At 43.6% G+C, this 27,950-nt stretch overlaps 1 protein-coding gene across 10 annotated transcripts in view; it reads right to left on the reverse strand.

The window, feature by feature from the left end:
* The window catches only part of PRMT7 (protein arginine methyltransferase 7), a 46,967-nt gene that overhangs the window by 15,065 nt on the left and 3,952 nt on the right, over positions 1 to 27,950 (reverse strand). For 4 of the 10 annotated variants that reach the window (XM_086689077.1, XM_086689082.1, XM_086689076.1 and 1 more), the window contains exons 2-7: positions 27,101 to 27,252; positions 26,792 to 26,969; positions 23,403 to 23,439; positions 16,486 to 16,635; positions 10,091 to 10,199; positions 3,574 to 3,686 (exon numbers count right to left, since the gene is read on the reverse strand). In XM_086689077.1, the coding sequence (XP_086545203.1) occupies positions 3,574 to 3,686; positions 10,091 to 10,199; positions 16,486 to 16,635; positions 23,403 to 23,439; positions 26,792 to 26,886 (504 nt within the window). In that variant the 5' untranslated portion in view covers positions 26,887 to 26,969; positions 27,101 to 27,252. Of the gene's footprint in view, positions 1 to 3,573; positions 3,687 to 9,717; positions 9,842 to 10,090; positions 10,200 to 16,485; positions 16,636 to 23,402; positions 23,440 to 26,791; positions 26,970 to 27,100; positions 27,253 to 27,950 lie in introns of those variants that run through there. The other 6 variants (XM_086689084.1, XM_086689083.1, XM_086689080.1 and 3 more) reach the window with 4 other exon arrangements.

Consider the following 27,950-nt stretch of genomic DNA (forward strand, 5'->3'; position numbering starts at 1 on the left):
AAAGAGGTTTGTTCCAGGCATGCCTAAGTGGCTCAGGCTCAGTCAGTTGAGCATCAGACTCTTGATTTCAGCACAGGTCGTAATCGCAGGATCTTGGAATTGAGCCCTGTGTGGGGCTCCACACTGAGCATGGAGCCTGCCTAGGATTCTCTCTCCCACTTTCTCTCTTTGCCTCTCCCCCCGAGCGTGCCCCTCTCCCCTGCTTGCACTCTCTGTCTCTCTCAAGAAAAAAAAAGACAGAAGAGGAGGGGGGGGGGGGAGAGGGAGACAGAGAGGAGGGGGAGAGGGGAAGAACAGTGAACTGTTTTTGGCCTAATGTCCTTGGGAAAGGAGAAAAAAGGAACCACATTTCAAAAAGAATACATGCTATATCTAAAATGATTTATGTCAGATAAATTCCTGGCTACATGACACTTTTAAATACTTCAAAAATAACCCTTAATTGTTGTCATGCTGATTAACTCCCACATCAACTTTGAAGAAAGAGTCCAAGACTTCCTGCGAAGCAGTAATTCTGGCACTGGGCTCAGAGTTTCTCTTAGGTACAGCTCTCACCCAGACGCCAGAACCTTATTGCACAGCCCAATGGACAAGTGTCCACCCTCAGATGACCTAATCTCCTGGCCTCACTGGGCACTGCCAATTGCTCCCCTTGTTTGGTTTTGGCTGAAACACCTCATCCAGTTTCCCTCCTACCCCTTTCTTTCACCTGACAGCCTCTACGCACCAGGCACCAGGGGCCCAGCCATGAGGAAGACACAGCTACTACTGGAGGGAAATGACAGGCATAGGGTTTCTCTACCTTAGTACTAGTGACCTCTTGGGCCAGATGATCCTTTGGTATGGGGCTATTTGGTGCATCATACCATGTTTATCAACACCTTGGCCTCTATCCACAAGGATGCCAATAGCATCCCCATCTCAGTTGTAACAACGAAAATGTCTCCAAGCATGACCCCTGATAAGAAGTACTGTTCTCCCCCTCTGTCTCCTTCAGAAGGCTAAACTTCCCCTGTTCATCCTTCAGAGAGAACTCCAGACTTGGTCTGGGCCCACCTTTCTCTCCCTCCACATACTCTCCCCTGAGGGAGCTCAGCCAGGGAAATTTGGTATTTCGTTTACCAAATACCACGTGTCCAAAAGCCTTCTGGTCCACTCCATTTGGCTGACCCTCAGATAGCTCAAACTCTGTCTAAACCAAACAAATCACCTTCACCTCTCCCCCTCCTTCCCGGGTTTGGTGGTCCTCCCATTCAGTAGGGAACACCAACATCCAACCTAATCACCTAGCCCCAAACCCTGGCATCATCCTCAATGCCTCCACATCTAAGTAATTACCAAGTCCTTGACCACCTTCCTCCTCCCCAAGTCTACCTCTCCAGGCCCATTTCCCTGGTCTCAGCTGAGGCTCGTCTCAGCCTCAGGGCCTGAATGACCCCAACCACCTTCCAATCAGTCTTCCTACCTCTGATCTTACACCTCAACTGCTCTCCAAATGCCTGCCTGCATGAATCCAATGTCAGTCCCCTCCTGTGGTAACACACTGCCTTCTGGAGCACAGGGGCCCATCTGAATGTAGTCCTGCCTCCCACACTACCCATAATGCCAACAACTCGCCCTGTACCAGCTCTTCTTCACATCTTTCTGCATGCTGACCTTTTCTACTGAGAATACCCTCGTCTGCCAGGCCAATACTTGATGACTCTTGAAGACAGACTCAGCTCAAGCTTTATCTCCCTTCATGCTCCCCATCATACCCTACCAGAGCGGACAGGATCTCACCCCACTGACCATCTGAGCATAACTCCAACTGTACTGGGATAACCTGCTCACCTACCTGCCTGTCTGGGAGTGCACCTTCATATTCCTGGTACTCAAAAAGGAGCCCAGAAAAATGAAGGCACTTGATAAATTTACCTTCTCAGATTAATCACTGGGTCATTCATCACCACATGGACACCAGATGGACTATCTGTTAGACATGCCAGCATCCTAGTTCCATGACCCTCAACAAGGCAGGAAGAGGGACAGGGCAATGGAAGCCTTTGTGTAAAGCCATAATTCTTTCAATCTCAGAAACAGGGTGGACAGATGGGGACAGCGATTAGAACAGACAGTGGAGGGGCACCCGGGTGGCTCAGTCAGTTAAGCGCCTGATTCTTGGTTTCGGCTCAGGTCATGATCTCACAGCTTGCGGGATCGAGCCACACATCTGGCTCTGTACTGATAGCATGGAGCCTGTTTGGGATTCTTTCTCTCCTCTCTCTCTGTCCCTCCCCCTACTTGCTCACTCTCAAAATAAATAAATAAACATTAAAAATAAACACATTAAAAAAAAAATACCCCCAGACAATGGACACCTAGCTGCACAGGTCATCTGAGAAAGGAAACTGCAGATGGCTGCCTGCACAACTCATAATTATTAAATGTATTAGAGAAAAGACCAATTGGGCAACACTAACATAATTCTAACATCCTCATTCTCTGTTTCAGGGATTCATCTAGTTGGTAGTTTTTGTTTTGTTTTGTTTTGTTTTGCTTTAGCTGATGGTTTTAATGTGAAGAAACAGCAATAATTACTAACATTACTAGAAAAAGATTTCACATTTTGGAGACAATGAGACATCTCACACAGCGTAGGGATCTGTGGAACAATCACCATCACATGCTGACCGTGTGAGTAAGGTGGACTATGGCCCCAATTGCCCTGGAAGGAGCCACATTCTTCATTGTGCGAACACCAAGAATCCCCAAAGAGGGCCCCAGACTGGGACAGTTGCAGGCTCACCTGGATGGTTCCCACAGGACAGGTGGCAGCAAAAGAAGCAGACACTCATACCTCCCCACCTGGCTTTTGCCTCTGGGGAAGCTTATGTCCATAAAAAAAAAGACCAACATCCCTGAGATAACACTTTCAACACGCTTCTCCCTTCCCCCAAAACTGTCAACGATTATCACTACCCAAATTCTTCTACCTGGAATGGTTTCGCATTCAAGGCCTTCCACCCTCTCCCCCACTCTCCACCATTAGCTCACAAGCCCACTCAGTGTGGTGTTCTCACTGACCTACCAAACAGGTCCTCTACCTGGGATACCTCTCTCTCTTCTCAGTGCCTTTCCAAATTCCACCATCTCTACACATGACCTCATCTCCTGAACCCAGACCCCATCCGCCAGTCCTAAAACAAATGTTAGTGGTGCTTCTGTGTGCCTCTCCATTTGGCCCAACCAGTCTTTACTGTCACTGACGGTGGATCTTAGAAACAAGAAGGATGTCTGATATTTCTCCCTGGATGCAAGAACACCTTATACACGGGTGACATTCAAAGAATGTTTGCTGAATTGAATTGAAACACAGTTTCTTGCCTTTTGACTCTAGCCTACAAAGACCTGATAAGAGATCCAGAAGTCCTAATTGAGGAGAACCAGAGTCTTGTAGGAATGAAGGGCACCCTAAGGTGTACAGAGAAGTACTGAGGGCTCAGGCTGTGCACAGCACATTGTATCAATGAGACCTGTGTGAGCTGGCTGAGATCACAGCAATATGTGCGAGGGAGGTCCTTGATTCCCTACCTGCACGAGATGCCTGTGTGCATGTTCATAGGAAGGCAGCGCTCCCTCTCCAATCAGTTCCGTATCAAACAACTCCGTTATCAGGATATTGGCACGGCATGGCATGTCACCATCTAAGAAACATGAACAAAGAGCCAGAAGCAAGCGGTCAAAAAAATATTTACAACAAATACGTGAAAGATAAAAGGTTAACAGATCACTAAATTGAAAGCATATACATATACCGAAGAATTCAATAGTGTCATGCAACTAACTTTCCAATGGCTCACCAAAGAGCCCATTTCGATGTACATATACACATCAAAATACCAGCAACTGATAAGTCTTGCTTAAGAGAATGTAAGCGTCCACTACACCACTCTTTCAATTTTTCTGTACATTTAATATTGCAAGGGACTTGCAGAACTGATAAGAAAGCTATAAACACCCAAAAAGAAAACCAGGCAAAAATACAAAGAGACAATTCAAAACAGAAAAATCAATCAATTATATGGAAAATGTTATTTATTTATTTATTTATTTTTAAAGTAGGCCCCATGCCCAGTGTAGACCCCAACACAAGGCCTGAACTCCTGACCCTGAGATCAAGAGTCAGGTGCTTAACCAACTGAGCCACCCAGGCACCCCAAAAACGTATCATTCTTATTAGCAATTGGAGATGCAAATTAACAATTAAATAAACTATTAACATATTAACAACAATGATTTGAAAAACAAAAACTTAATGCTTCTACTTTTTAAGTTTTTTTTTTTTTTTTAAGAAAGAGAGCGAGCGAGCGAGCACGAATGGGGGAGAGGCAGAGACAGGGGGAGAGAGAGAAATCCCGAGCAGGCTCCATGCCATGAGCATGAAGCCCAACCTTGGGGCTTGAACCCATAAACCATAAGATCATGACCTAAACTGAAATCAAGAGTAGGAAGCTTAAGTGAATGAGCCGCTCAGGTGCCCCTGAATGCTGGTACTTCTATTTCTAGGCTGCACAGAGAGAGAAAAACCAAAGCAAGAGAGGTTGCATGATTCCAATGATACTACAAGATCCAGGATTCAGAATCCCCAGTTCCTTCTACTAAATCCTCCTTAATTAAGTTAATTTCTTGCTACCAGTCAATCCCCCAAATAATAGTTGTTTTAGAATACTAGGATCAGGGAAGATCTTTTTGCTGAATCTATTTCTCAAGCCTCCATCATGTAATGTAATGTTACTTCTACAATTACAATTTTTAATGAGCCAAGAGACAATAAACTTTGGAAGGGGCTAATTATCATAGAGAATTAACCATAAATACTTCTAATGGCACACAAATTCTCATCTGACAAAGCCCACTCATCTTCCCCACACAGAAGACAAGTCTCATGGATAACAAAGGAAAGAGAAGCATTTAGGAAGCTCAAAGGAGGGTGAGGTAGAGAAAACCTGAAGTCATGGAGACCTGGGGCTGGATCCCACTTTCTAGCCTTGAACCTTCAGTGCTGACCATCAGTCACGTAATCTTTAAAACAAGAGTAATGAGATATGGTGGTAGCACAGCAAAGGAAAAAACTGTCCACTTTCACTTTCTTTTTTAAGTTTACGTACTTTGAGACAGGGAGAGAGTATGTGCACACATGCTCAAAAGCAAGGGACAGAGAGGGAGAGAGAAAATCCCAAGCAAGCTCTGCATTCTCAGCACAGAGCCCAATGCAGGGCTCCATCCCAGGAACCTGTGAGATCATGACCTGAGCTGAAATTAAGAGTAGGACACTCAACTGACTGGGCCACCCAGGTATCTACTTGCTATGAAGTACCCTTGTGCTCAATGGCAGTATGCCATGCAAGGAGGCTGACAAGAAACATCTTTCTCTTGGCACAGAGACTGCCCTCCTGAACGGCACTGCCCACATCTGTGATATCATGCCAAACTCGAACGGAAATATATTATCCCAAACTGCACCCAACCCCTACACAACTGCTTCTCCCTCCGATGCTTCTGCCTCAGTGGATGGCACCACCGGTCACACAGCCCTGAAACCAGGGCATCATTTGTCAGCTCCAGGAGAGCAGAGACCTTTCCTGCTCTACTTGCCATTTTACCCCAATGCCTAGAACAACACCTAGCACCCACAACAACCAGCAAACATTGGCTGAATTCTTGATTCCTCCCTGTCATCTTACATCCAATCAGTCACCAAGCCCTGCCAATTCTACCTCCTGAAAAATTCTTAAAACAATTTTGTAACTTAAAATGATTTATTATTCAATTTGCTTCAAATAAACAAAGTTTTATGATCCACTGAATCTCAATAAATACTCTTGAAGAGCCTGGTATCTAGCATGTGAGTGCTAATACAGGAGGGTGCAGTGGGAACCTGGGGAGGGGTGGTTATCCCAGTGCCTTGTATGTCTTTGCCACATGACTAGATGGACAAATGTTGCTCCCCAAGTTACCTGTGGAGTACTTGGGATCAAACTTAGCCACCCACTGTAGTCAACTAGAAAACTAGATAAAATATATGAAACAAGTGTTTTCAGATGTTGAATAAGAGGAAACAAATTTGTTCTCTAAGAAAAGAAACAAAGTGACCCCTGCAACTGCTCTGGCTTTCTGCCAGTAGGTAGTTTCCAGATGCTGTACAAAAAGCAAGATGTCAGGCAGAACGTAGCAATCTTGCTGAGGTAAAGAGATAGCAACTGAAGCTGAGAGAGGGCAGGTGGCTGGGGCTCACGACTGGGGGCAGGGACCAGAGAGGATGTTACACAGAAAGCAGGTTTCCGAAATCTGCACAGGACTCCCCCGAAGCCTCTTGTTGAATATATTCACACATATAGAAGAATATAGAAAGTCTGGCAAAGGACGACCATAGAGCTAGAAATTGAATAATTTCCAGAGCTCACAGAGGACTGGGAAACATTCTAGTTCCACTCAGACAGCACCAGACACTAAGCAGAGACCCCAGAAAAGCCATGCTTTGCTAGTGTGACCAAGGTAGTCTTAAAACAGGGGCGCCTGGGTGGCTCAGTCGGTTAAGAATCTGACTTCGGCTGAGGTCATGTTCTCTTGGTCCATGAGTTTGAGCCCTGCATCTGGCTCTCAAACAGCTCAGAACCTAGAGCCTGCTTCATATTCTGTCTCCCTCTCTCTCTCTCTGTCCTCCCCCTACTCATGCTCTCTCTGAAAAATAATAAACATTAAAAAAAGAAGAAGAAGGAGGAGGAGGAGGAGGAGGAGGAGGAGGAGGAACAACAGTGGTTTTCAACAGAGGGCAATTTTGCCCCTACCCACCCCCAAGACATTCAGCAATGTCTGGAGACATTTCTGGTTGGTACAAATGCTAGTGGGGGAGTAGGTGATACCAGCTTCTACTGGTTAGAAGCCAGGGGTAAACATCCTCCAATACACAGGACAGCTCCTCCCAACAAATTATCAGGCCCAAAATGTCACTTTTGAGAAAACCTGACTTAAAATTATTCTAATCCGGGGTGCCAGGTGATTCAATCAGTGGAGCATGTGGCTCTTGATCTCAGGGCTGTGAGTTCGAGTCCTACATTGGGTGTAGAGATTAAAAATAAAAATCTCTAAAAATAAATAAATAAATAAATAAATAAAGCTATTCTAACCCTGCTCCAACAAAGCTTAGAAACAAGCCCTGAAGGGCGCCTGGGTGGCGCAGTCGGTTAAGCGTCCGACTTCAGCCAGGTCATGATCTCGCAGTCTGTGAGTTCAAGCCCCGCGTCAGGCTCTGGGCTGATGGCTCAGAGCCTGGAGCCTGTTTCCGATTCTGTGTCTCCCTCTCTCTCTGCCCCTCCCCCGTTCATGCTCTGTCTCTCTCTGTCCCAAAAATAAATAAACGCTGAAAAAAAAAAATTAAAAAAAAAAAAAAAAAAAAAACAAGCCCTCAAAGGATCAAACTAACCTACTAGTAGCCCAACTGCATGCCAGGCAAAGCCTTTTTTTTTTTATTAAAAAAAAAAAATTTATTTATTTTTGAGAGGGAGTGAGCAGACACGAGACAGAGAGAGGGAGATAGAAAATCCAAAGCAGGCTCTGTGCTGACAGCAGAGTCCAAGGTGGGGCTTGAACTCACAAACCATGAAATCATGACCTGTGCCAAAGTCAGACACTTAACTGACTGAACCACCCAGATGCCCCCAAAGTTTTTAAAGGGAGACAATAAACTCTGGTACTCAGCAATGCAAAACTCCCACCATACATAGCATCCAAATAAAAATTATTAGACATGTGAAGAAGAAAAATGTAATCCAGAGTCAGGATAAAAATTAGTCAGCAGAATAAACCCAGGAAAGACTGAGGCAGTGGAACCAGAAGATAAGGATGTTAAAACAGCTATCTGGTGGCTCAGTTGGTTAAGAGTCCAACTCTTAATTTCAGCTCAGATCATGATGTCATAGTTCATGAGATCAAGCCCTGTGTCAGGCTCTGCACTGACAGTGTGGAGGCCTACTTGAAATTCTCTCCCCCCCTCTCTCTGCCCCTCTCCAACTGGCTCACGCATGTGCGCATGTTCTCTCTCTCTCAAAATAAACTTTAAGTAATGTCCTCTTAAAAAAAAATAAAAACAAAAAACCCCAGCTAATATAGATATGACAACTATTTAAAAAATCACATGAAAAAATAAGAGCAATGCAAGTTATAAAACAGAATCAAAGGAAACCTTTAGATATGAAAAATACAGTATGAGAAATAAAAAGTTCACTAGATGTACTCAGCAGATTAGACACCACAAAAGAAAAAAAACAGTAAACCTCAAGACCTAAGAAACTAACATGTCCATCAGTAGGTGAGGGGATGAACAAATTAAAGTATGCACACACACAGTGCTACTCAGCAACCCTTGATCCACAGAACGTGGATGAAACCCAAAAGCATTATGCTAAAGAAAAGAAAGAGTACATGTAGGTGATTTCACTTACTCAAAATTCTAGAAAGGGGGGGATCTAATCTACATTGAAGAAAGCACATCAGGGGCGCCTGGGTGGCTCAGTCGGTTGGGCATCCAACTTCGGCTCAGGTCATGATCTCGCAGTGAGTTCGAGCCCCACGTCAGTCTCTGTGCTGACAGCTCAGAGCCTGGAGCCTGTTTCAGATTCTGTGTCTCCCTCTCTCTCTGACCTTCCCCCATTCATGCTCTGTCTCTCTCTGTCTCAAAAATGAATAAACGTTAAAAAAAAAGAAGAAAGCACATCAGTGGATGCCTAGGATCAGTGATATGGAGGCAAAAGACTATAAAGCGGCCATGAGGAAATATGTGCACCGTAAAGACTTTCTACAGTCTGGAATGCAGAAGAGGTTACAAATGTGTTTACATTTGTCCAAACTCAAACTATATACTTAAGACAGATGTGCTCATTTTTTAAAAAAATTTTTTAATGTATATTTTTGAGACAGAGAGAGAGAGAGAGAGAGAGCGCGCACACGCGCTGGGGAGGGGCAGAGAGAGAGGGAAAGAATCTGAAGCAGGTTCCAGGCTCTGAGCTGTCAGCACAGAGCCTGATGTGGGGCTTGAACTCCAGAACCGCGAGATCATGACCCGAGCCGAAGTTGGGCACTTAACTGACTGAGCCACCCAAGTGCCCCAGATGCACTCATTTTATGTACATTATACCTCAATAATGTGGACTAAAAAATGAGATAATTATTTGCACACTCTTTTGTAGGCTTCAAAAATAAAGGACACACTAATCCTTTCTTTTGTGCATGTTTCAGATTCTCCATTTAAAAAAACATTTTTTTTAAATGGGACAAAAACGTTGATCTTATATAGATGCTTCCATCTAAAATACTGCATTTTAAAAAACTGGTGATATACATAACCTCATCCCAGAAGCTTCTTTTGCAATCTTTCCACTGTCTCTCCAGGTATCAAGTGGCATGTGAAATTTCAGAAGTCTGACTCAAATGCCTAGACTATAAAAAATATTCTGAAAACCTGGAGAGACTGTGCTATATAGGCAAATCTCTCATGTTGGATGCTGAAGCAGGATGTCAGCACTAAGCAAACCTCTTTCTGCTATCTACTTAGTTTTACTTCTGTCGATAAAACTCAAATCTCTGAGAACTGAGTCACGTAAGAATTTCAACTTGCTTAAAGCAAAAGGAAGTTTCATTTGTCTCACCACTGTTGAGCATTAGTTTTGGTTTACTCACTGCTGATTTGTTTTCACTAGTAGAGAAGTACTTATCTTCAGACCAAGTGGAGAGGCCCCATTTCTCTTCAATAACCTGAATACGTTTATTCCAGATAACTAGAATAAACCTTGTCTTCTCTCCTATAAGAGTGAATAAGGCTTTTAAAACAGTATGTTTTGTTTTTTTTAAGTTTATTTATTTTGAGAGAGAGAGCACGAGAAAGCGCACTATCATGAGAGGGGCAGAGAGAGGGAGAGAGAGAATCCCAAGCAGGCTCCATGCTGTCAGAGCAGAGCCCCATGAGATCATGACCTGAGCAGAAATCAAGAGTCAGATGCTCAACCGCATGAGCCACCCAGGCACCCCTCAAAACAGTATGTGTTGATCTTACCTGGCCCCATCGTCACCTCAGTGGAATGCTTGTTAATAATCTTAATCTTATCACTGAAGCCATTTTTCTCCACAATCTTTACAGCAGCATCAGCCATAGGCTTGAAAACCTAGAAATTGGAGCCAAAACCCAAGTAAAAATGAGCAATAAATTAAATAACATCCTAACATCAAAGATTAGTAATCTCTCTTTAAATGGAGAATCAAGACACAGTATGTCTTGATACAGGTTCTAAGACTTGGAAGTAAAAGAGGTCTCCATTACAGAGTTACCTCCTGAATATATAAAATGTACCTCTGTTACTGTTTGATACAGGCAAAATATTTCTTGGGCTGATTTGATCTAAATAAATGAGACTTCACCTTTGTAACTTAAATAGTTTATTCTCCAAATGCATGTCATAAAAATGAACACAAAGGGAAGGCCATCCACTGGGTTTAACTTGCAGGAGTTAAACCTTACATGCTAGGCACACTGGGGACACAGGGCTTCCCAGGAAGGTTGCACTACCTAGTAAGGACGGCAGGTGTCAGAGCCAGGCTAGAAGAAGGCAGCAAGGGGATTTGCTTCACAAAACCACACCCTGGGGGAATGGGGCTGGACAACTGTACTCTCTAGAAGGAAGTGAGACTGTTACTGCATTAGTTGTTAAATGTAAACAGGCGTCAGCTCAAAACTGTCCCAAATCCTTGCTGCTGGCATAATACAGCCTCTATTTTATGGCATTCGAGGACCTCCATAATATGAACCACCTTAGTTCCCCCAGCCTTATTCCCCTCCTAATCCATCCCCACCCATGACTGATGCTCCTGCCACACTGATCTTATTGTGCACTAGGGAAGCCTTAGCCTTCTCTGCCCTACCCCAATCTGCCAAGGCAAACCCAACTTTCCAGGAAGCACGAAGCCCCCGCTTCTCCAAAGCCTTCCTAAACCCTTCACTTATCCCTAAACACAAACCCCTCCAACTCTTACTTTCTAGCTTGCCCAATTTAGATTGCACGGCTCCAACCACGATAGTGCATAAAACATACAGATGCACATGTGGCCACACCTACAGAGTGGAAATAGAACAAAATGATAAAGTAACTGGTCACAAGGACAAGATTTCCATTTTTCCTAAGTCCTTTTCTGCGTTTTCCATATTTTCTACCATGAACACATACTTCTTTTATTAAAATCAAAAGGAAATGCTATATTCTTCTGTAAAGGATACATATGTGCTTACCTAGGAAAAAAATCGTTCCAATCTGTTTCAAATTATTTCTAGGATCTGGCTTGGTGTTTTTAGATGTAGTCTGAGGGCCTCAAGACCTCAGTTCTCACCCATCGCTTTGCCTCCACCCCAAAGTTATCACAAGTTCGTATCATCCCCTCAGGCCTCCTGCCTCTGGACATTATCACTCATCGTTTCTGTTGACCCTTCAGGCTTGACATTCACAGTCTCCTCCCTAGCTTAAGACCTCAAAATCTCTCCCAGAGCACTTCTTTCTGGAATGGCCCCTGAAGATGACTTCCCAACATCATTCTGTGTACTCCCCTGCACCTCCAGTTTGGGGAATGACTGTATCACTTCCAAGTGGTACACCTGTCTGGTCTCTAAGTGTAACTGAATCTCTCAGGCCATGTCACTGAAGTAAGTTAAATAGGATTGAACCTTATTCTGGCCAAAGATACCCAAAGAGAGGTTTGCTAGAGATTTCTGAGAAAGTTCTTCTTGCTCTTACAAAGAAGGAAAATAAGTGAGGAAACCAGGACCATGCTTTATTCTCAAAGCATTTACCACAGAAATCACTGTAACGAATACACCTTCCCAAAATATTCCTCACTTTTCAAACGTGTTAAAAGAGAAGTTTATAGTCACTGTCTGTAATTCCTTGTATTCCATCTACTCCTCAAACCTATTCCCCTGAAAATACCATTTAAAGGAGGTCACCTCCTAGCTGCCAACCTAACAGCTTTCTCTCAGTCCTCATCCTACTCAACTGCTACATCAGTGCTAATACAGTGACCACATGCATTTAAATAGACGTTGATTCAAACTAAGTGAAATTTAAAAATTCAGTTCTCAGGGCGTCTGGGTGGCTCAGTCGGTTAAGTGTCCGACTTCAGCTCAGATCATGATCTTGCAGTTTGTGAGCGCAAGCCCCACGTCAGGCTCTGTGCTGACAGCTTGGAGCCTGGAGCCTGTTTCAGATTCTGTGTCTCTTTCTCTCTACCCCTGCCCGACTCACACTCTGTCTCTCTCTCTCTCTGTCTCTCTCAAAAAAAAAAAAAAAAAAAACATTAAAAAAAAATTCAGGGGCGCCTGGGTGGCGCAGTCGGTTGAGCGTCCGACTTCAGCCAGGTCACGATCTCGCGGTCCGTGAGTTCGAGCCCCGCGTCAGGCTCTGGGCTGATGGCTCAGAGCCTGGAGCCTGTTTCCGATTCTGTGTCTCCCTCTCTCTCTGCCCCTCCCCCGTTCATGCTCTGTCTCTCTCTGTCCCAAAAATAAATAAACATTGAAAAAAAAAATTTAAAAAAAAAAAAAAAAAAAATTCAGTTCCTCATACTAGTCACACTGCAAGTGCTCAGCAGCCATATATGGCTACAGACCACTATGTTGGCCAGCACAGCTATAGAATATTCAGCATCACAGAAAGTTCTATATGACAATGCTGGGCTAGAACATCCACACTTGCTGACCACTTCCTTTTTCCCATGAATGCCCTGCAACCTTGGCTTCCACCTCTGCCCTCTAGGCTCTCTTTGCATCTGTCTGAACTTGCCTTTACTGGCCACCCTTCTTCCCTCACAGGCATGTCCCCAGCTCTGCCCTTCTCATTTTACTCTCTCCTTGAACAATCTCCTACAACGCCAGCTTCACCTGCCACATCTGCAAATGAGTTTGGAAATCCGCCTGTACATGCCACTCTCTAAACGTTCAGACGTCCATCTCCAGAGACTAGCAGGTTCTCACTCATTGTTCTAGACCTGTCTTTCCAGTTGTGGAGCTCAGGCAGAGTTGAAAACCACAGGGCAGTCCAGCTAGAACTGAGTTGAGAGGTTCAAAAGGTGGTCACTAAAGTAAAAGCTGGGAGGCCACCCTAAGATGTCAAGAGCCAAAAAGAAAAGATCTGAGAATCACAGACCAGAGCACCAAGACAGAAATTAGAAATCCAGGTAACTGAGATGGAAATATATAGAAAAACCCAACAGCACAGTCCTACCAATTCTGCCAGAAAACATGTTCTTACTGTAAATATATGTATAACATACATATATGTATGTATGTGTGTACTTTTTTTTTTTTTTTTTTTCAACGTTTATTTATTTTTGGGATAGAGAGAGACAGAGCATGAACGGGGGAGGGGCAGAGAGAGAGGGAGACACAGAATCGGAAACAGGCTCCAGGCTCTGAGCCATCCGCCCAGAGCCCGACGCGGGGCTCGAACTCATGGACCGCGAGATCGTGACCTGGCTGAAGTCGGACGCTTAACCGACTGCGCCACCCAGGCGCCCCTGTACTTTTTTTTTTAAGTTTATTTACTCATTTTGAGAGAGAGCGCGAGCAGGGGAGGGGCACAGAGAGAGGGAGGGAAGGCGAAATCTCAAATAGGCTCTGCACTAAGAGTGAGGAGCCTGAAGTGGGGCTCAAATCACAAACTGTAAGATCATGACCTAAGCTGAAATCAAGAGTCAGACGCACAACCGATTGAGCCACCCAGGTGCCCCCTCACCCAGTCCACGCATAAAGTGACTCCTGCCCTGGGACCTCTCTCATACTTACCACATCCAACATGAAATGCATTATCTTTCCTACAAAGTAAGTATCTTCTTGAGTTCCTCTCACCAGTCAACAGCATCACTGTTCCCCCAGACAACCATGCTAGAAATCTCACACTCATACATCCTCTCCCATCCAAGATACCACTGTAGGGCTAGCACCTTAATTAGCAACCAAAAGACCAAGTCTCCAGGTCTAGCTCTCCTATTTATTAATTGTGAGATTAAGTCTTTAATCTCTCTGGGTCTTAGTTTCTTCATTTGTAAAGTAAGGATAATAAAATTTACTTGAGACTAAGGTAACTATCCTAAAACATAAATTTTTTTGTATCTGTTTAAAAATCATGATGATGGAGGCACCTGGGTGGCTCAGTTGGTTAAGCATCCGACTCTTGATTTTGGCTCAGGTCATGATCTCACAGTTTATAAGACTGAACCCTGCATCAGGCACCATGCTGAATGTGGAACCTGCTTGGGGTTCTCTCTCTCCCCCTCCCTCTCTCCTGCTCATATTCTCTTTGTCTCTCTTCTCTCAAAAAAAAATCTTGATGATGCCCCAGAAGGCCAAGAAATGACTCTTGATCTTTTTATGAAGTCCTGAGACAAGTGCACAGAGTCATACACTCATACACATACACACACACACACACACCCCTACCTCTCTCAGGACTTAATGGAGACCTGAAGCCCATTTTTCTTTTTTTTTTTTTTAAGATTTTCTTTTTAATGTTTATTCATATTTGAGAGAGAGAAAGAGCACAAGTGGGGGAGGGACAGAAAGAGAGGGAGACAGAATCCAAAGCAGGTTCTAGGCTCTGAGCTGTCAGCACAGAGCCTGATATGGGGCTCGAGTGCTGAGATCATGACCTGAGCTGAAGTCGGGCACTTAAATGACCAAGCCATCCAAGGGCCCCTGAAACCTATTCTTTTTTTTTGTTTAATGTTTATTTATTTTTGAGAGAGAAAGAGACAGAGCATGAATGGGGAGGGTCAGAGAAAGGGAGACACAGAATCTGAAGCAGGCTCCAGGCTCCTAGCTGTCAGCACAAAGCCCGACGTGGGGCTTGAACTCACAGACTGCGAGATCATGACCTGAGCCGAAGTCGGACGCTTAACCGACTGAGCCACCCAGGCGCCCCTGAAGCCCATTATTCTTATTTCAGGCTAAGAACAACTAACTCAGGATACTGAAGTTAGAAGTCTTTATTGTAGCACTCAGGTCCTCCATAGTGTGGCTACAATCTACCTTTCTGGATTTCTACCCTGACCCTGTTTGCCATGACTCTGGACAATACAATACGGGATTCCCTCAGCCTAAAATGCCCACCTTTCTAGACCATGAACATGAGGGCCACACTATAGGGAAAGAGGGGTGGGGAGCTAGAAGGAGTCTGAGTAGAATACCCCAGAGTGCTGCCTCCAGACTTTATGTGAGAAAGCAAAAATCTTCTATCTTGTTTAAGCCACTGTTATTTTGAGACTTTGTTATTTACAACTCAATCACCATACAAACCAAATCTTGTAGGAAAAAGTGTTTAAATACATGCTACCTTTTCCCAAAAGCTGTGAAGAACATATGCCAAAATTTCAACAATGGTTAACATTGTGTTAACATGCTATTTTTGTTTTACATTTACCATATTTTCTATGGTAGAATGCATTATTTACTTTATCAGCAAAACAATGTATGTTTAATGTTACAATAAAGAAATGAAATGACAGACTGCCCAACTACTGACAAACATAGTAAGATAGCAGGCTCAATGGAGACGTTTAAACTAGTAGGTCTCGGGCGCCTGGGTGGCTCAGTCGGTTAAGTGTCCAACTTCAGCTCGGGTCATGATCTCACAGTCCGTGGGTTCGAGCCCTGCGTTGGACCCTGTCCTGACAGCTCGGAGCCTGGAGCCTGCTTCGGATTCTATGTCTCCCTCTCTCTCTGCCGTTCTCCCGCTCATTCTCTGCCTCTCTCACTCTCAAAAATGAATAAATGTTTAAAAAAAAAAAAAAAAAAAATTAGGGGCGCCTGGGTGGCTCAGTCAGTTGGGCATCCGGCTTCAGCTCAGGTCATGATCTCATGGTTTGTGAGTTCGAGCCACGTGTCCGGCTCTGTGCCGACAGCTCAAAACCTGGAGCCTGCTTCGGATTCTGTGTCTCCCTCTCTCTTTGCTCCTCCCCCACTCATGCTCTCTCTCTCTCCATCAAAAATAAAAACATTAAAAAATATTTTTTTTAATAAAAAAAAAATTTAAACTAGCAGGTCTCAACCTTGGTGCACAGTTAAAACTCCCAATGCCCAGGCCACATCTCAGAATAATTAAATTAAAACTAGAGTCAGGATAGCGGGGTGGTGAGGCAGGGGAGGCAGTTACCGCATCAGTATTTTCTGAAGCTATTTAAGTACTTAAGTGATTCTGACATGAGGCCAAGACTGAGGACTGCTGTTTTCAGAGGAGAAAAGGAGACCCTGGGGTAAGGAAAGGTGTCTGATTCATCTCCATATCCTTAGAACCTGGCTCTATGCCTGAAACAGAGTGAGCACTCCATGAACATTTGTAAACAAACGGATAGGCAAGGTACATGACAGACTTCCCACACAACACACAGGACACATATCTGAACAGTGTGGCTCACCTCAATGGCATAGCAGAAGTCAGCCCCTGCTGTGACCGCCATCATTGACAAGAGTCCCGTGCCAGTGCCAATGTCAAGAACCAAAGCCTTCTGTCCTCTGTCCTTCACCCTGCTCACAGCAGCCCGGATACCCTGATAATATTTTATATTCTAAGAGAAAAGGAGAAACAGCTATCACTTCATACCAGTTACTATAAACAAATGCAAGGATTCTTTGTGAAGTTTGGGAGTCATGGATGGCAGCAGCAGTGTAAGTCATGGTTCCATGGCTTTCTGGCCTGTCAAGGAACGGCATTGGCTAGTTGAGTAAAGCAGGCCTTGAGAGACTCCCAGAGCACTGGGTCAGCCTCTTGCCTTTTATTTGATGATTGTCCCTCCCTCCACACCCACTCTTTTGTACTCTGCTTAGAGGGGCTGGGGCTCTGCCAACAACCTTCTCCTTTTCCAGCTATTAGGTATGGACAATAGGGGAACTACAGGGCGACCGGCAGGTAGAAGAGGCAGAAAACTTGTTCCTTCCCAAATGGTTGCTGCTCTCATCAGGGTCCTCCCAGAAGTGGCAGCCAGCTCCAGATGCCAGCTCCTCCCCAGCTCCTCTCTATACTCTCATCACCAGCCTCCTTGGGCACCTCAGAGACAGGTGCAGCACTCATGCAGCTGTCCTTCTCGGAGAGCTGAGCACCAGTTCCACAGGACCTCTCCTCCATGCTTCCAGACTCACGACGCTCACTCTTCTGTATCATCAGCCCTAGGCAAGTTAGCTGCCTCCTGCAATTACTACCACTAGGTAACCTTGGTGCTCCCATTTGCTTCCAGGCCTCCCACATCTGTGTTACCAATTCCCCCTGTGAAATTCCCTCTGTTGAAATAGTAACATGGCTTTGGATTTCCTTACTGGACTCTAATTCACAGGGGTTCCTTGTCTCAAAAAATAATCCCCTCCTCAGGAAATCATTTCTTTGTTTTTAATTCAGGTCTTTAGCAGCTGACACAGATACATTTCCAATCTGTAACAGTTTGGCTCCATAGGTACCCTGACCCTTCTGATGAAAACAATAATGATAGGGAAAACACATGCAAATCTTTTAAAATGCACTAATGAGCTGGCAAGTTAGAAAGAAACATTAAGACGCCAAACTCCTGGGGGCACCTGGGTGGCTCAGTTGGTTAAGCGTCCAACTTCAGTTCAGGTCATTATCTCACGGTTGGTGGGTTCGAGCCCCACGTCAGGCTCTGTGCTGACAGCTCAGAGCCTGGAGCCTGCTTCAGATTCTGTGTTTCCCTCTCTCTTTGCCCCTCCCCCACTCATGCTCTGTTACTGTCTCAAAAATAAATAAACAAACATAAAAAAACTTAAAAAAAAAAGAAAGAGGCCAAACTCCTGGAAGTAGATTCCCCTCAACTGAGCCTTAAGGTGACTGCCTGACAGGGTGACACCTTGATCACAGCCTGCAAGGGACCCAGAGTCAGGGCACACAGCTAAGCTTGAGCTCAGATTCCGAACCCACAGAAATGATGAGACAATAATAACTCTTTTCAGCCATTAAATTCTGGGATAATTTGTTATACAACAGAACATAATACAGGACTGGTATCAAAAGGGCAACATTCTCAGACCTGAGTGCAATCAAGTCAGAGATCTCAATAACAAAAATATAACTAAAGAAAAAGAGATTTTTGAACTTGAAAAATTCTAAACTCACAGGTAAAGAACTAAATCAAAAGAGAATTAGAAAATATCTAGAACTGAACTTTTTAAAATTACATTATCAAAACTCAGGGGATAGCAAAAAGCAATATTTGGAAAGAAATACATTACAAAAGACCAGAGATAAGGTAAGCATCTGTCTCAAAAAATTAGAAAGAGGACTGCAATATAATCTCTAAATCAGCAGATGAATAAAAATAATAAAACACAAAAATTAATGAACCAGGGAACAAATATGGAGATTTTATAGAAATTTTTTATAAAAGTTATTTCAAAAATCTAATTGATGAGCCTCTGGTAAGTCAAAAAACAAAAGGGAAAAAAGTAAGCAAAAACTGGGAATAAGGGGTGGGGGAAAGAGCACGCTACCACTATATATGCTGCCAATATTAGAAAGATTAAAGATTATAAACAACTTTTAGCAAATACATTTTGAGGTACACCTGGGTGGCTCAGTTAGGCATCTCTTGATTTCAGCTCATGATCTCACATTTCGTGAGATCGTGGCCATATTGAGCTCTGCACTATCAGCTCAGAGCCTGCTTGGGATTCTCTCTCTGCCACTCCCCCTAGTGCATGCACGTGCTCTCTCCCTCTCTCTCAAAATAAACAAACATTAAAAAAAACTTAAGATTACAGAACTTCAAATCAATAAATAAAAATCAACTGAAATTTTATATATCAGCAGCAGCCTTTAAAACCTTGGCAGAGGAGGGGCACCTGGGTGGCTCAGTTGGTTGAGTATCCAACTTCGGATCAGGTCACGATCTCACAGCTTGTGAGTTTGGGCGCCTCATCGGGCTCTGTGCTGACAGCTCAGAGCCTGGAGCCTGCTTTGGATTCTGTGTCTCCCCTCTCTCTGCCTCTTCCCCTCTTGCATGCGCTCTCTCTCTCTCGCTCTCTCTCTCTCAAAAATAAATAAATGTTAAAAAAAATTAACGGGGCACCTGGATGGCTCAGTCGGTTAAGCACCTGACTTTGGCTCAGGTCATGATTTCGTGGTTCGTGATTTTGAGCCCTGCATCAGGCTCTGTGCTGACAGCTCAGAGCCTGGAGCCTGCTTCAGATCCTCTGTCCCCCTCGCTCTCTGCCCCTCCCCCACTCATGCTCTGTCTCACTCTGTCTCTCAAAAATAAATAAATGTTAAAAAAAAAAATTTAAGAAAAAATTAAGAAAAAACCTTGGCAAAGGGGCAGCACCTGGATCAAGTGTGGGACTCTTGACCTTAGCTCAGGTCATGATCTCACAGTTCAACAGTTCGAGCCCCACATCAGGTTGTGCACTGATGGCGCAGAGCCTGCTTTGAGGTTCTGTCTCTCCTCTCTGCCCCTCCTTGCCCGTGCTTTCTCTCTCTCAAAATAAATAAATAAACTTAAAAAAAAAAACCTTGGCAAAGGGAAGGATTTCTTAAACAAGAGACAAAAAGTACCAGCCAACAAAGATTAATAAATCCTGACATTAAATTTAAGAACTTGCATTTATCAGATAAAAAAACAACCCATAAAGTAAGACACCTACAATACATGTAACTGACAAATGGTCAGTACCCAAAATACATAAAGAACTCTTATAAATAACTAAGTATTAAAAGAAGAAACATGAAGGGCACCTGGGTGGCTCAGTTAAGCATCCGACTTCAAGTCAGGTCATGATCTCACAGTTCGTGCGTTCAAGCCCCATGTCCGCTCAGTGCTAACAGCTCAGAGCCTAGAGCCTGCTGTGGATTCTGTGTCTCCCTAACGCTCTGCCCCTCCCGTGCTTATGCTCTCTCTCAAAAAAAAGAGAAAAAAAAAAGAGGAAACACGAAAAGCCAATGAACAAAAAGAGTTCATACTCAGTAGTAACCAGAGGAATGCAAATTAAAACTGACAATGACAGGCTGAATCATACCTATCAGACTGTCAAGAATGTAAATTGGTTAATACCAAATAATGGCAGGGACATGAAACAAGAAGAACTATCATACACAAGTATGAGAATGTAAAATGGCATGATCCTTTGGGAGACAATCTGACATTACCTCATAAAGTTGAACAAACTCAATGGGCAGCAACTCCATTCTTAGATATACCAACCTAGAGAAAAGTGTCCCAGAGTACAGGTCCTAGAATATTCTAGGAGCACTACGTACAACGGCAACAAGTTAGAAATAACCCCAAGGTCTACCAACAGAATAACAGGTAAGCGAGGATATATTTATACAATGGAATCTATACATCATGAAAATGCATGAACTACAGCCTCATGAAAAATGGATGAATCTCAAAAATAATGGTGAGCAAAGAAGAAAGTCATAAAGATTAAACAGTATGACTCCATTATATAAAGTTCACAAACAGGCAAAACTAGGAATTTACTTTTTTAATACAACAGATGGTAAAACTATAAAGAAAAGTAAGGGAGTGACTGATATAAAATTCAAGACAGTGGAAACTTCTAGGGGGAGAAAAAGGAATGCAATCTAGGAGTACACAGGGGAATTGTAAGTAACTGTAATGTTCTATTTCCAAGCTGAGTGGTAAGTCTATGAACATTTACTATTCTTTTTTAAACTATACATACACATTTTATATTCTTCTCTATGTCTGTCACAATAAAAAAGTTTTTTATAGAGTAAGAATGGTAATAAATCTTAAAATAGCAGCACTGAATTCTAAAAGAAAATGAATAGTGGGGCGCCTGGGTGGCTCAGTCGGTTGAGCGTCTGACTTCAGCTCAGGTCACTATCTCGCAGTTCATGGGCTCGAGCCCTGCGTCGGGCTCTGTGCTGACAGCTCAGAGCCTAGAGCCTGCTTTGGATTCTGTGTCTCCTTCTCTCTCTGTTCCTCCCCTGCTCACGCTGTCTATCTCTCAAAAATAAATAAAGATTTAAATAAATAAATAATGAATAGGGGGTGCCTGGCTGGCTCAGTTGGTGGAACATGTGACTCTTGATCTTGGGGTTGTGGGTTCAAGCCCCAGGTTGGGTATACAAATTACTTAAAATATTTAGGGACACCTGGGTGACTCAGTTGGTTAAGCGTCCGACTTCAGCTCAGGTCATGATCTCGCAGTTTTTGAGTTTGAGCCCCACATAAGGCTCTCTGGTGTCGGCACAGAGCCCACTTCAGATCCTCTGTCCCCTCCGCCTCCCATGCTCACACTCGCTCTCTCAAAAATAAACATTAAAATAATAATAAATAAAAGAAAATGGATAATGTCAAAATTCTGACAAAAAGTGATTTCCCAATCAGAATCCAATTCAGCCTAAGTCTTAACTGTAAGGACAGAATAAAGAAGTTTTCAGATTAGCAAAGTTTTTAAACTCTCACCTCCCATGCACCCTCTCATAGGACACTAAGGAAGAATATGCTTAACCAAAAAGAGAGGGTGAACCACAGAGGAACACAGGGGAACCAGGAAACATGGGACTCAATATAAAAAGAGAAGAAAAGGGGGATGCCTGGCTGGCTCAGTTGGTGAAGCACCTGACTTCGGCTCAGGTCACAGTCTCACAGTTCATGGGTTTGAGCCCCGTGTCAGGCTCTGTGCTGACAGCTCAGAGCCTGGAGCTTGCTTCGGATTCTGTGTTACCCTCTCTCTCTGTGCCTCCCCAGCTCACTCTGTCTCTCTCAAAAATAAATATTTTTTAAAAGGGGGAGGTTAATTAATGAAGAGGTAGGAACATTCCTCAAACGAGTTTGGATTTTAACTTGACAACAGCGAGAGGACACCGAGGATGGTGCTAAACAGGGTTGTGAGGGTTTTAAGCAGAAGAGTAACATAGATTGGCATTTCAGAAAGACCCCTTGGGCTGCTATGTAAAGAAAGGAAGAGAGGTCAACACTAGTAAATGAGGTCTGAGCAGGCAGTAGGGTTGAAAGATTCACACAATTTGATGACAGACTGTGTGCTCAGGTGAGGAAAAGGGTGCCATTTTTCTGCCTGGCCGACTGAATGAATGGCAATGCCATTTGTTCAAATCCCCTGGAATTTGAGCCAAAAAGGATCATCTTTGCAGATGGTACTAAAATCAGAGAGGCTCACAAGCTCAAGAAACCAGTAAGAAGCCAAGACCACTAAGCTAGAGAGAATTAGTCAGATCCAGAAGCAATGTCCGTCCACATCCTATAATTCCCCAATAGCTCAGCAAAGGCACTCAGCTATTTGATAAAAATCAGGGAAGCACCTAGCCCCTTTTGGTGTATTCTACACACTAATGATGCTCAAGGAGACTGTTATGTCATGATGTTGCCAAGAAGTATGCATACTGAGCAGTTAACCAGGGCTGGATGAAGTAGACACCAACAACAAAGCCTCATGACCAACCTGACCATGTGCCCTGATCTTTCTCTTACCCTACACTGCTTAGCTCTTAAGCTTGGCCCTGAATCCTTTGCCTTCAAGCCTCTGCATTTCTGAGCCATCCAGATGAGAATGACCAGTCAAGCACTCTGGTAGACCAGGAAAGCTTGCATTGCTAACCATTGTAACACCAGAACTGTAACATAATTCAAACAGGAAAAGAAAACTCAGATGAAACAAAAAGAAACAAACAAACAAAAAGCTGAATGAAATGTCACAGTGCAACAGAAGTCAAATTTGCTTTTACAAAACAGTCTGCAGTGGCCTCTAGAGATATGATTTTAAAATTACAAACGGAGGGGCGCCTGGGTGGCGCAGTCGGTTAAGCGTCCGACTTCAGCCAGGTCACGATCTCGCGGTCCGTGAGTTCGAGCCCCGCATCAGGCTCTGGGCTGATGGCTCAGAGCCTGGAGCCTGTTTCCAATTCTGTGTCTCCCTCTCTCTCTGCCCCTCCCCCGTTCATGCTCTGTCTCTCTCTGTCCCAAAAATAAATAAACGTTGAAAAAAAAAAAATTTTTTTTTTAAAAATAAAATAAAATTACAAACGGACTACACGAGGTAAAACTGTGTAATTAGAGAATCTGTATCTAGAGGAGATTATGGAGATCAGCTAGTATATCCCACTCCTTTTAAATCCTAATAAACAAGATCTGCAGAGGTCCCATGTTTTCTCCAAGGCCACACTCAAGTGAACAGCAGAGCTGGAAGTAGGACAAGGCCTCCCAACTGATTTCCTGACCACTCGTTACACCATACTGCCTCTGTACATTATTCTAACATCATGTCTCTGGAGGAAATTTTTGATCTTGTAACTAACTAAAGGTTTCAACACCACAGCAAGATAATGGTTTCCTTTTACACTTACTCTGTCTTTGTCATGTAACATATCAGCATAGGAGGATCTAAAAAGAAACAAAAGGTCAGAAACCTCTATTAATGATATCCATTAACATATGAGAGCATTCACATATATAAATGCATTCCTAAGTCAAATGGAAAAACATCCAGGCCCATTTTATTTTTTATTTATTACTGAACTATAATTGACATGCAATGTTACGTTAGTTTCAGGTGTACAACATATTGATTCACAATTCTATACTCAATGTTCAATATGTTAAGTGGAGTCACCATACAACATTATAACAATGTTCCCTCTGCTGTACTTTTCATCTCTAACCCAGGCCCATTTTAAACTATTTTAGTAGAGTTATAAGCTAAAATTCTCTAGTATTGCAGGAAAAAAAAAAAATCTTAAAGATGTTTACTTTCAGCAAAGAACCTCACAGCTAAAAATGGTCTGGGAGTTAGCCCTGTCACAGCCACCGGCATGCTGATCATGTTATATGTCACACATTTTTTTTTCTCTCCAGAACTCAGACTCAATTTGTCTAATACTTTACATAATCTTGCATACATTTGCATATTACGATAATCACAGATTTAACACTGCAGAGACGAATCAGGGAAAGTATGTACCTGCTGTATAAGTGAGGGGTATCATGCCCTGCACTTTCCATGAATTCACAAACTTGAAAAATCTCTGGCAGGGTCAGGATAAGCTCCCAGAACTCAGCAGAACCAGCCCAAAGATGCTTTCTGAGAGATGCAGGTGAGAGCTAAAGTGCTTTCACTAAACAGAGGACCTCCAGCTTCAGATCAACAACAGAATCACTGGAGACCTGTTTTTTGTTTTTGTTTGTTTTAAATAGACTCCATGCCCAACATGAGGCTTAAACTCACGACCCTGAAATCAAGAGTTGCATGTTCTACTGATTGAGCTAGCCAGGGATCCTTGGAGAGCTTATTTTAAGTGCACATTGCCAAGGCACCTGGATGGCTCAGTCAGTTGAACTGAGTCTGACTTTGGCTCAGGTCATGATCTCACTGTCTGTGAATTCAAGCCCTGAGTCGGGCTAGCTGCTCTAAGTGCAGAGCCCACTGCAGATCCTCTGTCTCCCTCTCTCTCTGCCCCTCCCTTGTTTGCACTCTCTCAAAAACCAATAAAAATTAGGGGCGCCTAGGTGGCTCAGTCAGTTAAGCAGCTGACTTCAGCTCAGGTCATCATCTTGCAGTCTGTGGGTTTGAGCCCCACATCCGGCTCTGTGTTGACAGTTCAGAACCTGGAGCCTGCTTCAGATTCTCTGTCTTCCTGTCTCTCTGCTCCTCCCCCAGTCGTGCTTTCTCTTCCTCTCTCTCTCTCTCTCTCAAAATTAAACATTATAAAAAAATTTTTTAATAAATACTGAAAAAAAATTTTTTAATGCAGATTCTCACGATACATGCAAACAGATCCTGATCCAGAAAATTGGGCTGGAGTCTGGAAATACGCACTTGAACTGGTACCCCACACAACTGTGACACAGGCAGCTCATATTCTACACGCCGAGGAGCACTGTACCAGAAGAATAGCATTCTTTTCGTTTTAATGGCACATCATGGCTTTTACATGTGAACCCACCTAGGAATGCTTAGTTGAAATCTGGTTCTGTCTTTCACTACCTTCCAAGAGGCATTTCTGGTCTCCATCTTCATAGCCTCATCATCCGCTCTCCCTACCGCTCCACAGACATCATTCTGCCTAAGCACTATCAACCCACTCCATCACTAACATCCAGGATTTCTGTCTCTGTTGGACACTCCCTCTTCCTGAAACACTTTCTTCTTTTCCACTTGCTGGCCATTCCCTCCTGGTTCTCCTGCCTCCTCTATTCCAAGATTCTTTCTTCAGCCCTCTACCTTTCTCATCACACACCCTCCCTCAGAGCCTGCCATCTTTTCCATCTTGAATTCTAATAACTGCAAACTGGCTCCAGACCCATGTTTATCGGCCCACTGCATCTCTACCTGGATGACGAAACCCAGATACCTAATCTCCATCACCTTCTCTCCAGCAACACCCATTCCTCCTGTGGTCATCCCTCTCACAGAACACAGCTCCATCCACTTAGTCACTCTAATCAGAAATCTTGGGTGCTTCTGGAATTTCTCTCTCCTTCCACCACTGAACCAATGAGTTATTAAAACTCAAGCTCCTTCAAAGCTGTCTCCCCACCTCCACTGCCTCACCTGTAGGGTTGCAATATCCACCCAAATGGCTTCCACTCCCTCCAACCCACTTTCCACACCGTTCTCAGTAAATGTCCCAAAATGCAGCTTAATCTTTTTTCTCCCCAGTTTAACATCTCAATCACTTACAAAATGATGTTCAAAATCGTTTGAAAGAAGGTAGTATCTTTGAGCCCTTATTCTATACCACACATTGTATTTGTCACCCCTCACTTTATATGTGAGGAAATGTACATTATTACATGTATGGAAACTTATATTATCATACTGAGGCTCAAGGAAGTTAAGGAGCTTAGCCAATGTCAGAGTTAAGACACGACAGAGCCCAGACTAACCCTCATGCTCCTCTTCCTGCATTTTGCTACCACCCTTTACAATATGATCCTGCCTACCTTTTCGGTACCCTCACCAGAGCCCTGCTTTTGTACCACATTCCAGCTACCTCAAACTGCTAGCAATCCCCCAAACTGTTACACGTGATCCCTGCTGCTCAGAAAGCAATTTCCCTCCTTTTGGATTTGGGAAATCACTCACATATCACCGCCCCCGCCCCCCCCCCCCCAGCCCAGCTGGTTCTTACTGCTTCCATGAACTTTTGCACCCATGTCTAGTGGCCTTTCTTCACTGTGTCATGATTCGTTACATGTCTGTCTCTTACAAAAAACTGCATGGTCCTTGAGGATGGGAACCCCATCTTCTTCATTAGCTCCACCACAGGGCTAGTATGTTGTACGCACTTAATGACTGCTAAAGAATAGTAACGCACTCAACAGTTTTAAATATCCCTTCCCAAGTCAGGGAAGAATGCATTTTTCACATTTTCCATTCAAAAGAATTTAGCTATATGATAAATGTGTCTCCATTTCAGTGACACAATGAATGAATTTCATAAACTCTTCAATTATCACTAGTACTACTGAGGTGGGTCCTCTCTGCTCCACTAGACAGATCCTCTGAGACCCTGATAAAGCTGTTACATGATATCTGACTCTCTACACAGAAATGACTTTGCCTAATTCCCACACAAACCTACCTGGCTGAGCAGACCTGCTCATGACCAACATCTGCCCTGATCAGAAGCACTGGGTAAAGCTTATTCCACATTCGGACAGGATTCTAGGGCTCCTACTTTGAGAGCCAGTGTCCCCACCCAGCTGCAACCAATAGTGAACACGCCCTTGTTACCTTGCAATCTCCTGGTGGTAATCATAGTGCTCGTCCTCTTCCAGCCACTCCACAGAGCCAGTGGTTGGATTGGCCCGCCCGCAGAAGACCTTCATGGCGCCAATCAGCTTCTCAGTTTCACCACAGAAAAGCAGCCTTGCCAGCTCACTTCTTGTGGACCGGTCTAATCATCAGAAATCTATTCACATCATAATGCCCAAAATGTAGAAGGAAATAATTTTAAAGACAAAAAAAAAGGAAAAAAATCATAAAATGAACAAAAGCATCAAAGCCAATGAAATTATTTGTTAATCGGTATTTTAGGGGCACCTGGGTGGCTCGGTTGGTTAAGTGTTCGACTTCAGCACAGGTCACGTTCTCCCAGTTTGTGGATGGGTCCAAGGCCTAAGCTGGGTTCTGCACTGACAGCATGGAGCCTGCTTGGAATTCTCTTTCTCTCCTTCTCTCTCGAAATAAATAAACTTAAAAAAAAAATTAGTATTTTAATCTTTCCCACAAGTTATTTGGTTTTACATTCAGCATGTAACATCAAAAAACTGTAATTAACATAAATTCATAAAGCTATCTGGAAACTTTGGCAGTCCCCAATGATTTCAGGTTAAATGAGCCTCACAGGTGCAACTCGACACAGCCTCAAGGTAAAGGCAGATGAGAAGAGAAATAAAGCAAAGGAAACAGGTGGTTAACCAGAAAGAAGAAACAAAGAGGCTGGGGTAGTGGGAAAAGAGTGCCACCAATACTGCCTCAGGATATTAAACAGTTTAAACACTAGTGCCTGGGTGGCTCAGTCAGTTAGGCATCTGACTCTTGGTTTTGACTCAGGTCATGATCTCACGGTTTGTGAGTTCAAGCCCCACATCAGGCTGTGCTGACAGCTCAGAGCCTACTTGGGTTTTTCTTTCTCTCTCTCTCTCTGCCCCTCCCCTGCTTGCTTGCTCTCTCTCTCTCTCGCTCTCTCTCTCAAAAATAAATAAAGTTTTTAAACACTTAGTTTAAGGAAAAATACAAAGAGCAATTCAAACAAACTAGGAAAACTTTCATCTAAACAAATATATCACAGCTGTAAGTGTGGACAATCCAAAAATATCATGTTGAGCCAAAAATAAATAAATAAGCAAATCACAGAATACGTAATGATAACATTTTTATAACATTTATA

This window comes from Puma concolor, chromosome E2 (assembly GCF_028749965.1).
Source record: "Puma concolor isolate L17-30 chromosome E2, mPumCon1.1.hap2, whole genome shotgun sequence".
NCBI classification, from domain to species: Eukaryota; Metazoa; Chordata; class Mammalia; order Carnivora; family Felidae; genus Puma; species Puma concolor.